This window comes from Notolabrus celidotus, chromosome 3 (genome assembly GCF_009762535.1).
Source record: "Notolabrus celidotus isolate fNotCel1 chromosome 3, fNotCel1.pri, whole genome shotgun sequence".
Lineage (NCBI taxonomy): Eukaryota > Metazoa > Chordata > Actinopteri > Labriformes > Labridae > Notolabrus > Notolabrus celidotus.
In genome coordinates this window covers 30473586-30491605 of record NC_048274.1, presented here as the reverse complement: position 1 = coordinate 30491605, position 18020 = coordinate 30473586, and the positions used below count along the sequence as shown (strand labels likewise).

General features: G+C 39.3%; 1 protein-coding gene across 1 annotated transcript in view; it reads right to left on the bottom strand.

Moving 5' to 3' along the window:
• The window catches only part of ddb1 (damage-specific DNA binding protein 1), a 70381-nt gene that overhangs the window by 37627 nt on the left and 14734 nt on the right, over positions 1–18020 (bottom strand). Inside the window, exons 8-14 of the mRNA XM_034679522.1 lie at positions 17192–17275; positions 16692–16808; positions 11291–11393; positions 10507–10582; positions 10319–10427; positions 5411–5589; positions 780–943 (exon numbers count right to left, since the gene is read on the bottom strand). Coding sequence (XP_034535413.1) covers positions 780–943; positions 5411–5589; positions 10319–10427; positions 10507–10582; positions 11291–11393; positions 16692–16808; positions 17192–17275 — 832 coding nt within the window. The remainder of the gene's footprint in view (positions 1–779; positions 944–5410; positions 5590–10318; positions 10428–10506; positions 10583–11290; positions 11394–16691; positions 16809–17191; positions 17276–18020) is intronic.

Here is an 18020-nt window from a genome sequence, read left to right as displayed (position 1 = left end):
GTCTAACTCATCCTCTACAACTGGATGTACTGTAGTAGCATCAGACCAATACTGCTGTTCCAATATTTATTAATTTTTTCAGGTTTTTATTTTAAGAAAACCTCTTCTTTTCCTCTTTCAGCTGAAGAGAGGTGATGCCTGCTCAAAATTGACCCTCCAATGCTGCTGAATTTAGGTTTGCTGTAGACTTTAGGTTGTTAAAAAGATGGAAATTGGGCTGATCTGTGCGAATTTAAATTACCAGTCAGATCAGCTTAATTAAGCAGTAACAAGCTCTCCTCTTTGTAATAAAAAGGCAAAAGTTCGGAGAAAATAGAGACACAAAATGTCCCTGTTTTAAGTGTTTTTAATCAAGTTCTCTTCATAACTTTTAAAATAAATTTCTTTTAATTTTCTGCGTGAAAAAAGACACAATTGGTGACATTTTGTGCTTGTGAATAATATGTAATTTGTCAAGGTTAAGTAGGGCTTTAACTGTGTGTCCTTTCCTGCCCTGCGTTCAGGCTGTGGCTTGTTAAGTGGCAAAAAGTAGAGTAAAAGACACATTTTTGCCTTTATGCGCTAAGATTTTGTGGTGGGTGTGAAATTGCTTTTTGAGAGCGCTTGCATTAGTAGGATAGGAATAATTTTGTGTGTGGGTGTATGTCTGTGTCTGTGAAGCCCATTAAGACCTTGTGTGTGCCGTGCTGTGGGACTATAGAAAAAAAAAAACTCCCCCCTGACTTGACATTACCTGCATCTACCCATCTACTCCCCTCAGTGCCTCTCTATTCTCTCACCTCCTCCCAGCATCTCCTTGTGCAGGGCCGTGAAGCAGGGCAGTTTGAGCACACGGGCAGAGATGTCGGTCCAGAGTCCCACAGCGCAGAGCTGTGACTCACCACCTCCCTCCCCCAGGGGTGTGATGTCCAGGCAGGCCACCTCATGCTCCATCTCCGTGGTGCTGATGGGAGATTAGAAGGCATGAGAAACACTGTAACAGGCTGCCCTTCACATTGTGTGAATGTGATGTGTATGAGAAAGGTTAAGACACAGAGCAGAGCAAAAGGACATGATGTGCTATGGGAAACAGTGCACAAGGCCTAATTGGTGTTTTTCTCATGTGGTTAGAAAATGGATAAATGTCTGGGAGTCATTTTGTGCACTGAGTGGTGAGTTCACACTGCCTGAAGATGTGAGACCAAAATCTGTTTGACATCACTAGACTACAATAGCTTAACTCAGACAAAACTGAAACACTTCATATTCTAAAAATCTTTAGCCAAGTTACCGTCCTCCAAAAGCACTTCAATAATCTCAAGCCAGAGGAGCAACTTGTGGACAAATGGTTGCATCTCCTAAACATTACTCTACAACAATAACAATCAGATGTAAGACATGGCACCATGGTGGGTTAAACAATATGACCAAACTTTGATTTTTTAATTTTAGGAATTTTTAGGAGAAATTCAATGATTTCCAGTTTGAGTAAATTACGACGATCATCTCCACAAGGAGGATAAGCCACAGAGGGTCCGTGCTGAAAGGCTGGCTGTTTACAGAGCGCTTTATCAAAGCTTATACCTGATAGCTGACTGGAAGGGAAAAGTGTGGCAGGAAATGGTGCTCAGTCAACAAGGATGACTGCAGACTCAAGAGGATTGTCAAGAAAAGATGATTCAAGAACTTTGAAGAGCTTCACAAGGAGTGGACTGAGGCTGGTGTTGGTGCATCAAGAGCCTCCAGGCATAGATGTGTTCAGGAAAGGGACTACAACTGTTGCATTACCAACAACAAGCCAATCTGAACCAGAGATAACGTCAGAAGTGTTTTAACAAGGCTGAGGAGAAAAATAACTGGACTGTTGCTCAGTCCTTACATTTTTCATTTCATTTGGAAATCAAGGTCCTAGAGTCTCCCTAGAGTCTCAGAGAATCTGGAGGAAGAGTGGAGAGCCACATACTCTAAGGTGTTTGAAGTCTAGTGTAAAGTTTCTACAGTCTGTGATGGTTTGGGGAGCAATGCCAATTGCCGGCGTTCGTCCACTGTGAAAAAAAAATTCTCTGTTTTTCTGAATTAACAAGTTAATTATTTCGGAATTATGAGAATAGCACGTCAAGGCCACACAAGGAAGAAAAAATGCCCTGGTTGTTCAGTTTAATCCAGTTTTATTTTGCTCTGTGTTTAAGACATTGGGAAATACTAGTGTCTCTAAGTAACATAGATGGTATTATGATTAGCTTGTTAACTTTACGCAGGCACCTGAGGACTATGCAGCTGTTTAGACGTAGGGCCCTTTCTGAGAAAAACAGAGCAGATTTTCTATTCAGAAAAACAGAACACTTTTCTTTTAATTCTGAGATAATTAACTCGTCAAATCAGAAAAACAGAACAGAATTCTTTTTCTCATGTGTACGCAATACGCTTCACTACTATAAGCCAAAATTTTGAATAAAGAAAAAATATTTTTTTCACAATATTCTAATTTTTGGAGCTGCAACTGTTTATTTAATTTTCTAAACCTACCATTGCCATAAAGTATGACCATGTATCACATATTCTTGTTCAGATGTATGAATGTGATTCAGTAAGCATAAGAACACTGATAATCGTTTTTTTTATAAGGTGCAAACCAGCACCTTATTGATGCCAGCTGAATTTTCTTTCCCAGCTGTGGTGAGACACTTCACTCTGTCTCCTTCATCGTTTCATCATTCATCATCACTGGCAAGGCTGAAAACAAACACTTAGTGCTTCAAGGAGGCCTGGTGGCATTTTTTACTGGCTATATGTCTTACTCGGATCAAACTAAAAAAAAACATTCTGTGTCCTCGACTTTTTTTTAAAGTCCTGTAAAAAAAAAAGTGTCTCAGAGCAGTGTTTTTTCGCAGTAGTGGCCGGAGACAGCCACAGGGGTAACCTGCAACAGCAACATGACAGGAATATAACAAAGGGTAAGACTCTAACGTTCAACTCCACTTTCCCTTTCAGACTTAAGAAATGAGATGTAAATCCCTTATCTCAAACTTTACCGCATATCTGGAGAGAAGAGATTAAATTAAGCGTAAGATGGTGAAAAATAAGATCACAAAGAGCTGCAACTCAGAGGCAAAGCTGGCGGACTATTGGGAGTACAATAAATTGATGCTTGATTAATAAAACGTTTAAACAACAGCTCTGTTTAGAATGGTCTATTCACAGTACGTGAGATTCCTCCCTGCTGTTATATTACTTTAACTATTAAATTAACCTGCTATTCTATCAGACTCATTAGTGAACAAGTTGGAGACATCTTGATGTTTTTCTTTCCTAATAAGGCATAAAGACTGGAGCGTCTGCAGTCCATGCTGTTACTCTGAATTCATGTTACTTTTCAAGCTGACTGGTACTGCTGTTGTAGCCTTCATGCAAAAGGACAACTTTACACAGGTTGCAGACAGCTGAAGGAAGATGCTACATCTTTTTTTTATTCCTCTGCATTTGTGCACCTGTAAGTATTACCCCCATAGACAGCAAGATGACTCATGGGATAACATGTTTTATAAATTCTTCACAATGACAGAGGAGTTTAAAAAAAGGAAAGTGTGTGTCTGCTGGTCTTCAGTGCCGTTTCTCTGTCAGATAAGAATCGTCAACTAAAGGATGTGGCGCCAGCCCACAGCTCCACAGGTGGTTGTGCCATTTCAACCCAAAATAGAAACTGGATCATAAACGAACAAATATGAAGTGCACATAAAACAAGAGGATAAATTAGACATGTGGGCAGTATCATATCATTATCCTTAGTGTGTATCACAGAGGCTGACTGAGCTGTCAGGCCTCACATCATTAAACACACAGACGGTCTTGTTGGGAGTTAAGAGAACTGTTCGATATATAAAGAGAAAAAGCCATATTATTTCCATTCCTGCTGAGAGTGAGGGAAGACTTGATCCCACTGTCATATCTGTATGGTGCATGTACAGCTGGGGTGAGAGCAGCTTGGTACATATTTGGGAAGAATTGGGACCAGTCTGTCCACATGTAACATTTATCTGCCTAGAACCAACATCACTAATTAACATGTTTGTAGGAAAGCCCAGAATATTGTTCCTTTCTCTCCAGGCCCGTTCATTCATCGCTCGTGCTCTGGCAGACGATGAGGAAGGACAGCAACTGCTGTAACCATCTTTGTACTGTTCCAATTTCCCCCTCTAAGTTTTGTTTGTAGCCAGATCTTGTTTGTTTACTCCACATTTAGTCAGGCTAATGATTTAGTTTATGGTCTTTGTGCAAAGTTGCTGCTGGTTTTTGCTTCAGTTTTATGGTAAAAACAAGAGAGTAGTCTCATATCTTCTGATCCTACTGTCACCAAGAAAGTAACATTCTGGAGACTACACACAGCATCTCCCATAATGTGGCATTATTTCTAGAAAGCAGGTTTCTGTTTCTCACAGAAGATCTACAGACATCTTTAAATTAAGCTATATACATTTACTCCATAGACTGTGGATGTAGCCCCCCTGACATCACCATCTTTGAGCTCTGTGTTGAAGCCTCAGGTGTGACATTTTGGCTGTTGTCACTGTGATTTAGGGAGCAGAGGGGACCATATTTGGACGAGAGGATGGGCACTGATCACAGCGAGCACAGTCACTTCAATTAGCCAAGATGACAGCTACTGGACTGCTAGCTCCACCCATCACTCACAGACGCCTTACGCATTAATCTGTTAGTGCGGCTGAGAGTCTCACAAGCTTACAGTCATTGAAATACTTTGGGACATGTAACAGAGAAGTCAAGAAACTTTAAAGGATGGGTTCGATTTTTAAAACACTTCAGCTCCCTCTTCAGAAAAAAACTGCCTGTTTTTAATGTATCCTCATGCAGCAGTTGGTATGATATCTTACAAGAGGTTCTTAATGAAATTAAGCAATAATGAGATGTAAAGGGATGAGAGATGTAAAAATGATGCCCCTGTTAGTTATTAAGATCAAAGCAATTTTTGCCGAGCTGTAATCATGTTTCATTCTGCTGAAAAGCTATTTAACACTCTGTTTTGGAATCAGACTAAGAGGACGTTGGAGGGATTTCATTTTTTAGCACTCCCACATAGGCTTCTTTTTTCTGCCCTGATGGTTGCCTTTTGACTTAAACATAATGTAGTGTAGATATGTCAATAAAGAAGCTCTGGTTACCTGTACAATACACGACTCACAGTGCTGAGAGCATGACCTTACAATACAATAGAGTTTGTTATTAGCAGCTTAATCCCAAGTTCATCAGTGTCAGTCAAAAATATCCTGATAATATCAAGAGATCTACAATTAGTCTGTTCCTTGTGTGTCTGTGTGTGTCTGTGTGTCTGTGTGTGTCTGTGTGTGTGTGTGTGTGTGTGTGTGTGTGTGTGTGTGTGTGTGTGTGTGTGTGTGTGTGTGTGTGTCCGTCCCACCTGATTTGTTTGAGCTCGCCAGCCAGGATCTGCAGGTAGTAGAGGGCCCGTCCCACAGCGAGCACCACCTGGGTGTGGTTACAAGCGGCCACGCTGATGTTTCTGCCCTGCGGCTCCTTCCATTCACTCACCAGAGCCTTGCTGTCTTGCAGCACGAGGCGCACAGAGCCTGACGTGATCTGGAGACACACAGAGTTTCTCTTTTGTAAAATAATATTTGGCACAGTGTTTCATGACAGTGTTATTTCTGTTGAAGTGGAGACTGGGAGCTGAAATATGAAACAAAATAAATCTCATTACTTGTATGTTGTTGTGTGCCAAGAATATTGTTGCTGTGTTTTAATGACTGGAAATAAATTATGATGAACTGCAAATTTAGTTTTTTAAGCCCTATCTGTATTGGTGTAAATAACAATGTGGACAGACCGTGTTTATAATGGCTGAGAGAAAATAAATGACTTTGCTCTTAATCTAATCCATTCGTATTCATTTTGGTAGGTTTATGAAATCCTTCACTCCACAGTTAGTGTTTGAAAAGTGACACTAAAACTGATGCTACAGAGGAGAGAGAATCTGAAACTGCCAACTATACTAGCAGTGTGTACTGATTTGACCAAAATGTAGTATACAGTATGTAAACAAGAGTAAAATCTGCAGTATGCCAAAACTACCCAGGTGTCTTACTGATTCTGGAATGTTTCTCAGTATGCAGTGGAGCAGTCTCCCACAATGCACAGCACTAATGTTCTTCTTTTTCTCTTTTTTCTGTATATGAGGGGTGGCAGCAAATGGATGTAGTATCCGTGACGTCACCCATCCGTTTCTTGAAGTGCTGTTTGGAAGCCTATTGTCGGCAGGTGCCATATTGAAATGCTGAATTCAACCTATCTTTGTCCTAACTAGTGTGAGGTAAAGGGGTGAGCCTTCAGCCTTTTCGTAAACAGCTACCGTCAGCTAATAAAGTCAGCCATGCCCTTAATTAGGCAAAACTTGTGAGTTTAATATCTTCAAAAATAATGAGTTATATATACAAAAAAGTCACCCTGTACAGTGTGTGCCGATAGAGAAATAGGCTGTTCAGACCTAAACTGATGTTCAGTTTTGTTGTAAAGACAATAGACTCAGATCAGACTCAGCTTTTAGGTGCATTACCGCCACCTACTGTGTTGGAGTGTGAACCAGACATCTAACGGTCCGTTACGGTGAAGTAATGAGAAACAACCACATGGGAATCTTGTAACTTCTAGTCATCACAGAGGCAATACCTATCTCAAAGGTTAGGCTACTGTCTGTTATTAAAATTATTGAAGGCCATATGAACCACTTCTTAACTTTGTAAATCATATGTGGATGCTACAGAAGCAGTTTCACCATCAACTTGTAAACATTGTTTACTTCTGCTTTCCAAAACCGAGAAACCAGTGGAGCCTGACCCAGCACACTGCAAAACACATCCAACAGAGCAGTCATACTACCCATTACCTTTAAAAGCAGTGTGCAGTGTGCAGTATGCAGTATGCAGTATGCAGTATGCAGTACATATTACATACTACATATGTAAGAAGTATGTAGTAGGCGGCTTTGAAACAGCCTGAGCTGCAGACAGCATAAAGGCTGTAGTGATAGTTTGGAAACCGTTACAGTATTCAAATACATTCATGGAAATGACATTGCTTCAATCTCAGCAATTATGTAAAGAAATACAGCTTGAAAAAAAACAATGCAAGACATTAGTCCAGCATTGGTTTTATTAGATATCCAAGATATCATGAAACACTAAAACAAGATGTTTGAGTTTACAAGATCTATTAAAATTCTTATAAAACTTGATGTTATTGCACTTGTACTACCAGCACAAAGGCTTGTGAGCACCTGATAAAAGCCCCTCAGGCAACAGAGGAATACACATTTAATATCTCAAATGTGATGATGTGACTGGGTGAGCCATACGGCTGAGAATAAAAGCTGCAGAAGTGTCATTAACAGACTGCAGCAGGTACAAACAACAGTGAAACTATAAATGAAGGTGTTGCACTGTTGGGGAACTAATATAATCTAGAGGTGCAATGAAATGTGAAAGCAAGGCATATATCCAATATGGGATCTTAATGGAGTCCTTGAAAGCAGTTATGACGATTATTTTGCTCAGTTTCTGCAGCCTGTTTATGTTTGAAGTGAAAACTGAAGCATATCTGAAGAGACAGAGACTTTAAAATCTGACCTCTTGTTGTGAATATAAGTAGAGACATCTTTTCTACATGAGTTACGTTTTTTATCGGAGCACACAGTCGGAGAACAGCTAGTGTCCAAACACCTGGGGAGGTTATTTTGTCAAACAAGACTAAGAGTCCACAGCCGCTTTAGTGGCTCTGTGAGGCTGTTCTTAAGCTCAGTGGTGCTTCCAGTTGAATGCAAACATCAGTGTGCTAACATGCTCAGAATGCTAACATGCCTTTTAGCGGATTCAATGTTTACTAAGTAGCACAGAAGTTTTTAAAAGTGACCGCGTGGTTGGTTCAGCAAGTTTATGAAAACGTGATCATGTTTGAAGCCAACACTTAATAATCAGAGATTTGATTTGATTTATTTGACCTGGTGATTATATGAGAGAACAAGTCAGGGGGCAGTATGGTTCTTACATTTCACCCTGTGAGGATGTCAAGTCTGTCATTTAATTTCACTGCTATCCTTTTAAATAACTGTGGACATTCAACAAAAAAAAGACATATGTATCTATACAAATCAGTGTTCCACCCACCCACACCATCCATCCATCCATCCATCCATCCATCCATCCATCCGTCCATCCATCCATCCATCCGTCAATCATTATCTATATAGTGCCAATTCAGAACATTTTTCTCAGACGCTTACAAACAGCAGGTCTAGACCGTACTCTATGTTCTATTACTAACAAAGACCCAACATCAAGACAGGATAAGATCCAGTCCCCTCTTACAGACAGGACTCAGTCTGAACTCATCTTAATCCACCATGAGCAGAACACTTTGCAGAATTTAGCAAGTTGCAGTGGCAAGGACAAACTTCCTTTAACAGGTAGAAACCTCCAGCAGAACCAGACTCATGTTCTGCCTCGACTGAGTTAGGGATGGAAAGACGCTGTGCGTCAGGTCTCTACGAGCGCTTTATTTCTCTGCTGCCGGACTGATTATGACTCGGTTGCGCTACCGGCTGACACCTGACCACGTACACATGCTGATTTTTCAATAAGAACGAGAAGGCAGATAAATGGACACTGTGAGTCTAAAATATGTTTCTGTTCAGTTATCTTGTTGCAGTAAATCCACATGTTGTAGTCCGCGGAGACTTTTATATCCTGCTCCAGAAAGTGATATGTATCATGTTTAACATTTTGTACACCTCTTATGATCCGTAGCTATTCAATACTGTCAGTTATATAGATTATGTCGTGAAGAAAAATTTGATTTAGGGGGAAAAACGCATTTGGCATTGTTTTTGACATGGACAACGTTTTTTTTTAATGATTGATCAATGATTGATCGTTAACATTTGCAAAGATCAATCTTGGAGATTACTTATAATTGACATCCCTAGTGTTGAAAATTCCAATCATTTCAATTCCAACAAAGCACTAAAAGCATGAAGCACTGTAAGTTTTTGTGATGTGGTGTAGAAACTGACTTGTTTTTAGCAAGTTGTGGCATGCAGGTGTTTGTATTATCATAAATGCAACAAAGCAGTATTTTTCAGAGAAAACTTTATGTCTCTGTTTTTTGGGCTCTGGCTCTATTCCCTCCTCTCCATGAGCAGAATATCTTCTTCTTTTTTAGATGTTCAGCATTTTCAAATAGCTGCTAACTTGGCTCATTGCACTTTTGTGTTGCGTGGGTTTTGCACAATTGGCTTCTTTGGGCTTGTTTGCTAAAAAACTTTACTTTATTTTTTCATGCAGGGTTAATTAGAGCAGTAATAGCTCCAGCACACTGTCTGTGTACAGTGTAACAGACAGAGGAGCCAAAATAAGGCTTGCTGCTGCAGAATCAGGGGGCATTCACTGTTATTGGGTTAAACAGAATGAACAACCCTTTCATGTTGCATGAAGTCATTTAAATCGTTGTTCCTGTAAGACGTCTAGTTGTGTGCACAATTTGGAAGCGATTAAAGCATATTGAGGATAATAAATGTGACAATGTTGCTTGAAATGCAAGAAGCCTTTCTGTTCCATTCAGTCTATTTATCCATCTAACAAAGTCTTCTTGATGAAACCACTGAAGGTCAGTATATAAAAAACAAACATGTCAACAGCTGGGGCCTTCAGTGCAGATTTAAGTGCAACTTTTATGACTTTAAGTGACTTTTTCTCAGGCCATAAAGCAAGAGTTGTGTAAAAACAACAGTGAGATAGGATGAAATATAAAAATGCATTCAGCGAACCAACTCTGAAAGGTATGAGACTTAATAAAATGTTCCAGCCTTTAAACACAAGCATCGTTGTCATAACAACCTAAAGATTTATGGTACAGAGTCTAACAGTTGGCAGAATTCCCAGCAGGCTTCATCCTGGTTGCATAAAAGGCAGGCTTAAACTTGAATTTAAATGAAGTGCAATATTCATCTCCACCAAGTGTAAAATACATGAGGTCCTTTTGCACCCTTCCTATTCACAGCTGCCCCTTTCAATCATGTATGACTCACTTCCTGCAAAGTCTATCGTATTAAATGGGGAAAGGTCACATTTGAATTATTAATTTCTCTAATTAAATTTGAATTTGTGAAATTAGATGCCGTTTCTTCTTTGAGCTTGGGTTCTACAAAGTCAGCTAATTCAAAGAGAGCGGGGCCAAACTTCAAACGAATATCAATGTTCTAACAGCACACATGCTCGATACATATAACATAAGTGCATGCATGTGTGAAAACACAAACCTGGATGAGTTGTTGGTGTGCCACATTGCCGCAGTAAAATGTCTGCTGGTTGTCCACAAAGCCGGGAAGTTCAGTCTCCTCAACTTCCTCTCCGCTCAGCATCAACACTCTGGGGAAAGACACACTCTTAAGATAAGATAAAAAGCAGTCAGAAACGACTCTACACTTATCTTGCAGACTGCACTCACCGTGTTTGACCCACGAAAGACAGCACCAGCATGTCATCTGTCTCTCTGCCAGCCTCAGAGCGGAGTGGCCACAAACCTATAAGGGAGGAGAAGTAAAAATTACTTAGTGCAACATCCAGCAGAGCGAGAAACACAACATCCAGACGGTGTTCCAGCTGATTTTTAACTATACCATTTATCAAATGTTAACATGCTGTGGGACGTACAGGTTCCTGATCCCTCTCAGAAGGCAATTGATTGGCTGAGTGAATAATTACCTCTCATGAAGAGGCCAGGGGCAAGAGGCAGCAGCTGAGACTTTTGGGGCAGGGACGGTCAATAAACAGCTGAAGCTTAACAAGTGTGAGCAGACCTGGACCTGGCCCGTGTGTCTCATTTAAGCCTCAGAGAAGTCTTTGGAGAGGAACCTCATTTTCCCAGATTAAGAGTTGTCTGCCATCATTACAGCTGATGGCATTCTTCAACTTGACAGTTCACTATTGCAGACACTTCAGTGCCTGTCGGTTTACTTAATGAAAACAAATGTTCCCAAATTGGCAATCCTCTCGTTCTTTTGAAGGTACCGAGCCAAGACCTATGACATCCAAGCCATCTGCCCAGACTCTCATGCTGAGCAGAGACCAGCAACAGCTGCCGTCTTGGCAAGGTGAGGCAGATGCAGACAGATGTGCAGGTTTAAGTGGTATCACTGTCTAGCCGGTAAAGGATTAAAGTCCAGATAAAGTCAACACTTGAGACAGTGCAGTGGAAGAGACACAGACATATGTAGACAGTGCACACAAACCTTTGATTCCTGGGAGGTCAATGCTGGCATGCTCGTGAATTCCAATGCCATTGCGGATGATCCGAAGAGAGCCCTCCTTGAATGCACCTGAGCATGTCACCAGCTGGAGACAGGAAAAAGACAAAGACACAAGCCAATGAGAGGTTGGATTTGATTTCCCTCATTAACAGCACAGACATGTAGCTGTTCCTGATACTTTCACTAGTTTTCTTAAACAAATTCAAACCCTCCACTTTTAGATGACATGGGTAATGTTTTATAACCCTGATCATGACATCACAGGCAGTCAGACAATCAGTCAGCTTTTAATTACACTGAGCAAAGCCAAACTTAGAATAAGAAAAAGAAGACAAGCAGTTTAACTGTTACTAAAACTAAAGGCTGTAACCAGAGAAAGCATAACACCATGGACAGAACAACAGGTAGCCAGAACATTTAGAGCTCCTCCTGGTGACTGCGTGTGGTATAGGTCTCAAAGCCTGCCTCCTCCATTATAACAGACAGAACATGGGTCGAACCAGAACATTGGAATACAAGCTTTCCTCAAACATGTTTCTATCAAAGCAGTTCATTCATATCCTCCTAATTTAGACGGAAGTGTTCATATTATAGAGAAGTCAAAATAGAGGAAATGTTGATGTCAAACAAGATGACTGATAGATACTCTATTACTGGAACTTCACCAACAACTCAATCAGATTGGAATAATGTTCCCCTCTTTCCTAAGTCCATCCCCTTTTTCCGCTGCTTTAAGTCAAATGTATCCACTTTTTAAAAAAAAGTTGTTTCTGACTTTGCTAATATACTACAAGTCAAAAGTTTTGACACACCTTCTCACTCAAGGGTTTATATTTATTTTAATTATTTGAAACACTGTAGATTAATACTGAAAACATCAAAACTATGAAAGAATATATATGGAATTATTTAATAAACAAAAAAGTGTTAAACAAACCAGAATCTGTTTTTTATTTTAGATTCTGTAAAGTAGCCCCCTTTTTCCTTCATGACAGCTTTGCCCACTCTTGGTATTCTCTCAGTCTGCTTCATGAAGTGGTCTCCTGGAATGGTTTCTAATTAACATGAGCCTTGTCAAGAGTTCATTTGTAGAATGACTTGCCTTCTTAATGTGTTTGAGACCATCAGTTGTGTCGTTCAGAGGTAGGGTTAGCAAGCAATGGATAGCCCTATTTGACTACTGTTGTAATCCAGATTATGGCAAAACCAGATTATTTCATAGTTTTGATGTCTTCAGTATTAATCTACAATGTCAAAAATAATTAAAATAAATTAAAATCATTGAATGAGAAGGTGTGCCCAAAATTGTGACTGGTAGTGTATGTTAATGTGCTTTATGCAGCTTTTCCTATTGTTTATATTGTTCCTTATCAAGATCTTGCTTAACAGCTATGTGCTGGTTGTGGAGAGGGAGAGGGAGAGCTGTCTTTATTTGTGTAATTGTGTTAGTTAAGATTTACTGTTTTGCATGTATGTATTTATTTATTTTGTATTTTGTTGGGACCCTCTTGAAAATGAGATTCTGCATCTCAAGGGACCATCATATAATAAATTAAATTCATCAGGAGGGGTGATCAGATGAGCGTTTTAATCTAGAATCTGACCACTAGATATAGCTAATATTCTCTTTTCTACACACTGTATCTTTAAAACATTGGATCCCTCTTCCTGACTTCAACAATGTTAATCTTCCCACACTAGAAGCTGGGACAGTGGAATGTTTGGTATCTATGATAAAAAAGGATGTTTTTCCAGAGTTTTAAGTAAATTTCCGATCAGAGTTGATGGTAAACAGGTTTAACTGAGGCAGTGAGTGCTTCATCATACATCAACTTCATTGGCTCAAAAAAACTGAATTCACTTCTCTGAGAGCTGGGCAAGAAGTTCTCATGAGTACCACGCAGGAGAGAAGCCTCAACCTCAACCTCGCTCTGCATCATTACATGAGCTGTACACTTGGCTTTAATAAAAGCTGCTGAACATCTCAGTCAGCACCCAAACATTTTTTGTTTTACTCTCTTTCAAAACACCCACAGTGTTCGTACTTCAGAGTGGCATTTTTTGCTGCTGGAAATATAGCTGGTTTGCAATTCAAGCAACCACAAACTATTTCAAATGACTGGGCTGGTGCCTGAAGAAAATCAGATTTTACAGCACTCCAGAGACTCTATGAAATCTCACAACTGAACTACTTTTCACATTATACCTTACTTGCATTGAAAGGTTTGAGTTCTGGGATCAGTAGAGTCCCTCTAGAAGCTATCATAAATGGCAAATCAGAGTAAAAAAGTGTCTATTTAATTATCCCCTGCGTGATTAATCGTGGCAGCTCTTTGTTTAAGTCATTAGTTGTAGTAATAGTAGCAGTAATTGTGGACCTCTAGGGTGTAAGTACTATCACTCATTAAAGCTCACAGTGGTCCCAGTTCAGGCAGTTGTAAATGTCACCCAGAGTCCAAGTTATGCAAGAAGTCATGGCAGGAGTCAGGGTCATGGCAGCAGCATTGACAGTGGTAGTAATGCAGGATTTGTGCAGCCGTATCAGCTTATAGTCAAGCCTCCCTTAGATTGCCAGTTCAAACATGGCATCAGTGTTAACATCCGACGCCCTGAAGGTAAATAACTCTGGTGTCTGTGCACTCTGACTGGAGAGCATCAGAATGTTATTCATTCATCCAGTCATGGTTCACTAACAGGATTAATACCAGAGAGCGTATAATCTCAGCCTCTAACACCTGCCACCAAAAAGCTTCATCCTAATGGAAATAACCATTGTAAACCTGGCAACTCACCTAACTCCCCTGCACTTGTTCTCAGATGCCCTCACATTCTCAGTAACACTCCCAGGGGGACTGTCTGCATCCTGACACTAGCACATTCTATATTTTATTTCAGTATCTTTTATTTATGCAGGTTTTATCAGCCAGAAATCCCAACATGGTTTTCAGTTGCACATCTGTGAATGTGATAATGTGACTGCAAACTGTGCCGTCATATTTTCTGGATGCATTCTGTCCTTTAGCTCCTGCATCAATTCCCTGGGGTGTTAAATGTCTTGGAATTCATCCGCACTAATTAACCAGGCCAAATTCTCTGTGGATTTTTAGCAAATGGCTCATTATTTGCTCGATTGTTATTGTATTTAGGTCTGGGACTCAGCAGACTGAAATGAGCTGGAGTGTGTGGCTGAATGCTGTCAGAGGCTGATTGTGTGCTGGTCTGGACCCAGGCTGTGGCTCACAGCTCGAGTGGACCGCTGCCTTTGGATCCCCATCCAAGTACCCCGAGGCCTGGTGTCAAAATCTGCCAACAAAACCTTCTGTACTCCATGTCTCTCATTACTTTACTGTTTCATCTTCCTCTGCCTCGCTGGTTTCACACAAAGGAGGACAAATGATGGAATCAAAAAACACTTTTGTCAAATACGTTGAGATTGGTATCAGGAGATTTTATTTTAAATACTAGATACTAACTTAAATACAGATAACACCACAGATTTGATGTATCAATACTGATCAAATGAATGATACTCTTCATTATTAAATATTTTGAAAGCAAACTCAAGACCAACCTTTTTAGTCTCACTTTTAACTGAGTTTTATTCTTATAACAGTTTTATTTCACCTTACTTTATTTATTTATTATCTAGTTCAACTTTTCGTCACTTTCTATTTAATTTATTCTATTTAATGTATTTATTAATTTATGTATTTTAAGTCTAGCATCTTATTTTTTTTTAATGGTTTAATATTTTAGTGTTGTATCATCTTAGAAATGTATTTTATTTTGGTGAGTTTAATTTCCTGTGTTGAGTTTTAACATCTTATTTTACCTAAAAATATCATGAGAGCGTTTCCTCAGTTTGTTTAGCAACCGTTTTTTATTTTTCATTTATTTATTTATTCTATTTTCTTTGTTGTTATTATTATTATTATTATTATTATTATTATTATTATTATTATTATTATTATTGCTGAGTGTATTATGTTATTAACCTTAGGATGTGGGGTCTGTTTGATGTCGGGGCTGGGGTTGGGATTAGGATGGGGGGGTATTTTCATTTCTATATATATCTTTTCTTTTTTTTAAATGTATTCTATTTTAAGTTGTTTTTATGTACAGCACTTTGTGTTACAATGTCAATGTATGAAAAGTGCTTTATAATTAAAGTCTGATTGATTGATTGATTGATTGATTGATTGATTGATTGATTGATTGATTGATTGATTGATTGATTGATTGATTGATTGATTGATTGATTGATTGATTGATTGATTGATTGATTGATTGATTGATTGATTGATCGATCGATCGATCGATCGATTATTAGGTGCAAAAACAGACAATGTGAAATATTTTTTCATCATTCAATCAAAGTTGTTATTGTTGCTTTACTGATGTTGTCCACTAGATAATTTAGGAACATAAATTGGAAGTGCGTTACAGGGGAGAGAGATGTCTGGGTCGATTTGCTTAGACCGCTGACCCCACTACCCCATCTTGTATAAGCAGATGGAAAAAAATGGATAGAATCAAACCAATGACAGTCGTTGGAAATGTCTTTTTGATATATATTATACACAGAAAAATACATTCCATTCACTGTGTCTCAGTTTCCTTTTGAACTTGATGTAATGCGTTATATTTGGTGTACAAACTGACAACAGCTTAATGAAAATAACTTCACCTCACACAAGTGTTAAAAATGATGGACTGTCAGGAAATATGCAAATGAGAGGAACACAGAGTGAGACAGAGTCTTCATAGTTTGTTTTAAGACTGTCTGGAAACTATTAAAGGGAAATACCATAAACAGCGTTCCGCCTTTTTGCCTATGAAGAAGGAAGTCAGCTGAGGTTTATGTACTAGAGACGCACTCAAAGATATAGGGAGCACTGGCAACAAGAGAAGATACTAGACTAAAGCAGAACACCCAGACTGCACATAAAAAGGCACAAAACGCTGTGTTTCTGATGTCAGCAAGAATCTCCTGAATACATTGCACCCCGCTATTCTGGCCAGTGGCAGGTTTGTACTGTAGTATGTTGCAGCTTTAATTCTGCTGACAAAAACATTGTTAACATGACAGAAGAACTTGGCTACATCAGTGGTAGGAACCCAGATTCCCTGAAGGCTGTGACAAAGTGGAAGATAAAAAGGAAAACACAGCAGAGACTCACTAAAGGTTGTGCTGTGGATCCGTCGACTGTTAAAGTGCTTTTTTGGTAATTACCATGTCATGTCTACAGCCTCTGGTTAACACCTCGAGAAACCTTTCACTCTATCTGGATGACTAGTTTTCAAAATGGAACTGTGGTGTCACTTGTGTTGTGTCTCTGTCTAAGCAATAAATATATCTAAGGAAGCAGTGTCTGGTTGTTACCTGGCCTTGGCCTTGTCTCTCCAGGTCGACCACACACATGTCCACAATGGGCCCAAGGTTGGTGAACGTCTCCATCACAGCCACATATGAGCCCTGTTCATTGCTGTCCACACTGAGCTGCAGAGACACAAACAAACTCCACTTAATACATCAAAGGTAGAGGTTGACGTGACAGAAGTGACATGTGTGACATTTTATATAGACTCACGTCAGAAATATATCAACATTAAAAGTTTAGACATGTATTATTTGTCCCAACAAAACTTCAAGATGCATAATGCAGTAAAGTCGAAGAACCACATGCAATATCACATCCTGAAAGAGGGCTCTATATTTTCTGCAACACATTATTCCCCGACATACAGTCAGAGGAGTCAGAGAACACTTTCTGAGTTTTCAAAATTAAAAAGAACTAAATGCACTAAAGATTAAAGATAAAATATATGCAGTATATCTCTAGATTAATGGTAGGAGGTGTGAAACTGTCTTTTCCTCCTTACCTTGACCAACTGGGAGTCGCCAAGTCTGGAGCCAACAAAGACCACACCATTATCCAAGTAGGTCAAACACTCAGCAATGGAGGTCTGCCATGAAAGAGAGAGAGACAAAAACACATATTAATCTCTGCCACATCCACAGGAAGGCTGCAACTAACATGTTTTAACTCAAGCAATGCTGAATGAGAAGCTCTAAGGAACAAAAAGTTGAGACTGAAACTGCCCAAAATGTGTTGACAAACTGTTGACAAACTGTTAGCCTGTTGCTTAGATGTGAACGCTCCCTAGCGAGCCCACTCTTTTTTATTTTAGTGTCATCATGATGAGATTAAAAATATGTCCAATATTTTAATTTGTTACCAAATAGCTGCCAAACTAATCACACCCCCATTACTCTCTGCTGTTTTTTGTTTTTAGTAACTGAAACTATGTTAACTTGATAATAAACCAGCTCAACATCAATTAGCATGAGAGTATTGTTAGAATAATAATATCCCTTACTGTCATGCCTTACAGAAGCAGGGTCATAGCTTTGAATCCAAACAGGTTGATCAGCAGGAAGAGTGTTTTGGTTTTTTTTTGCTTTCTAGCTTTGACTTGAAAATTCCTGTTATTATATCACATCAAATCAGAACTGACAGCAACAGTGGTTAGCAACAACTGTCTGTGAAAAACACTGTTGAAGTTAATATATCTGATCAAGCATAATCATAACAAAGGGATCCAGATAAAAGGGTAGTTTGTTTACGACAATTTTATACTGAGGTACTGTGTGTGTGCTAAATGTCTGAATCAATGAATCACCTGTAATAATTTAATCAGAGAGATTAGA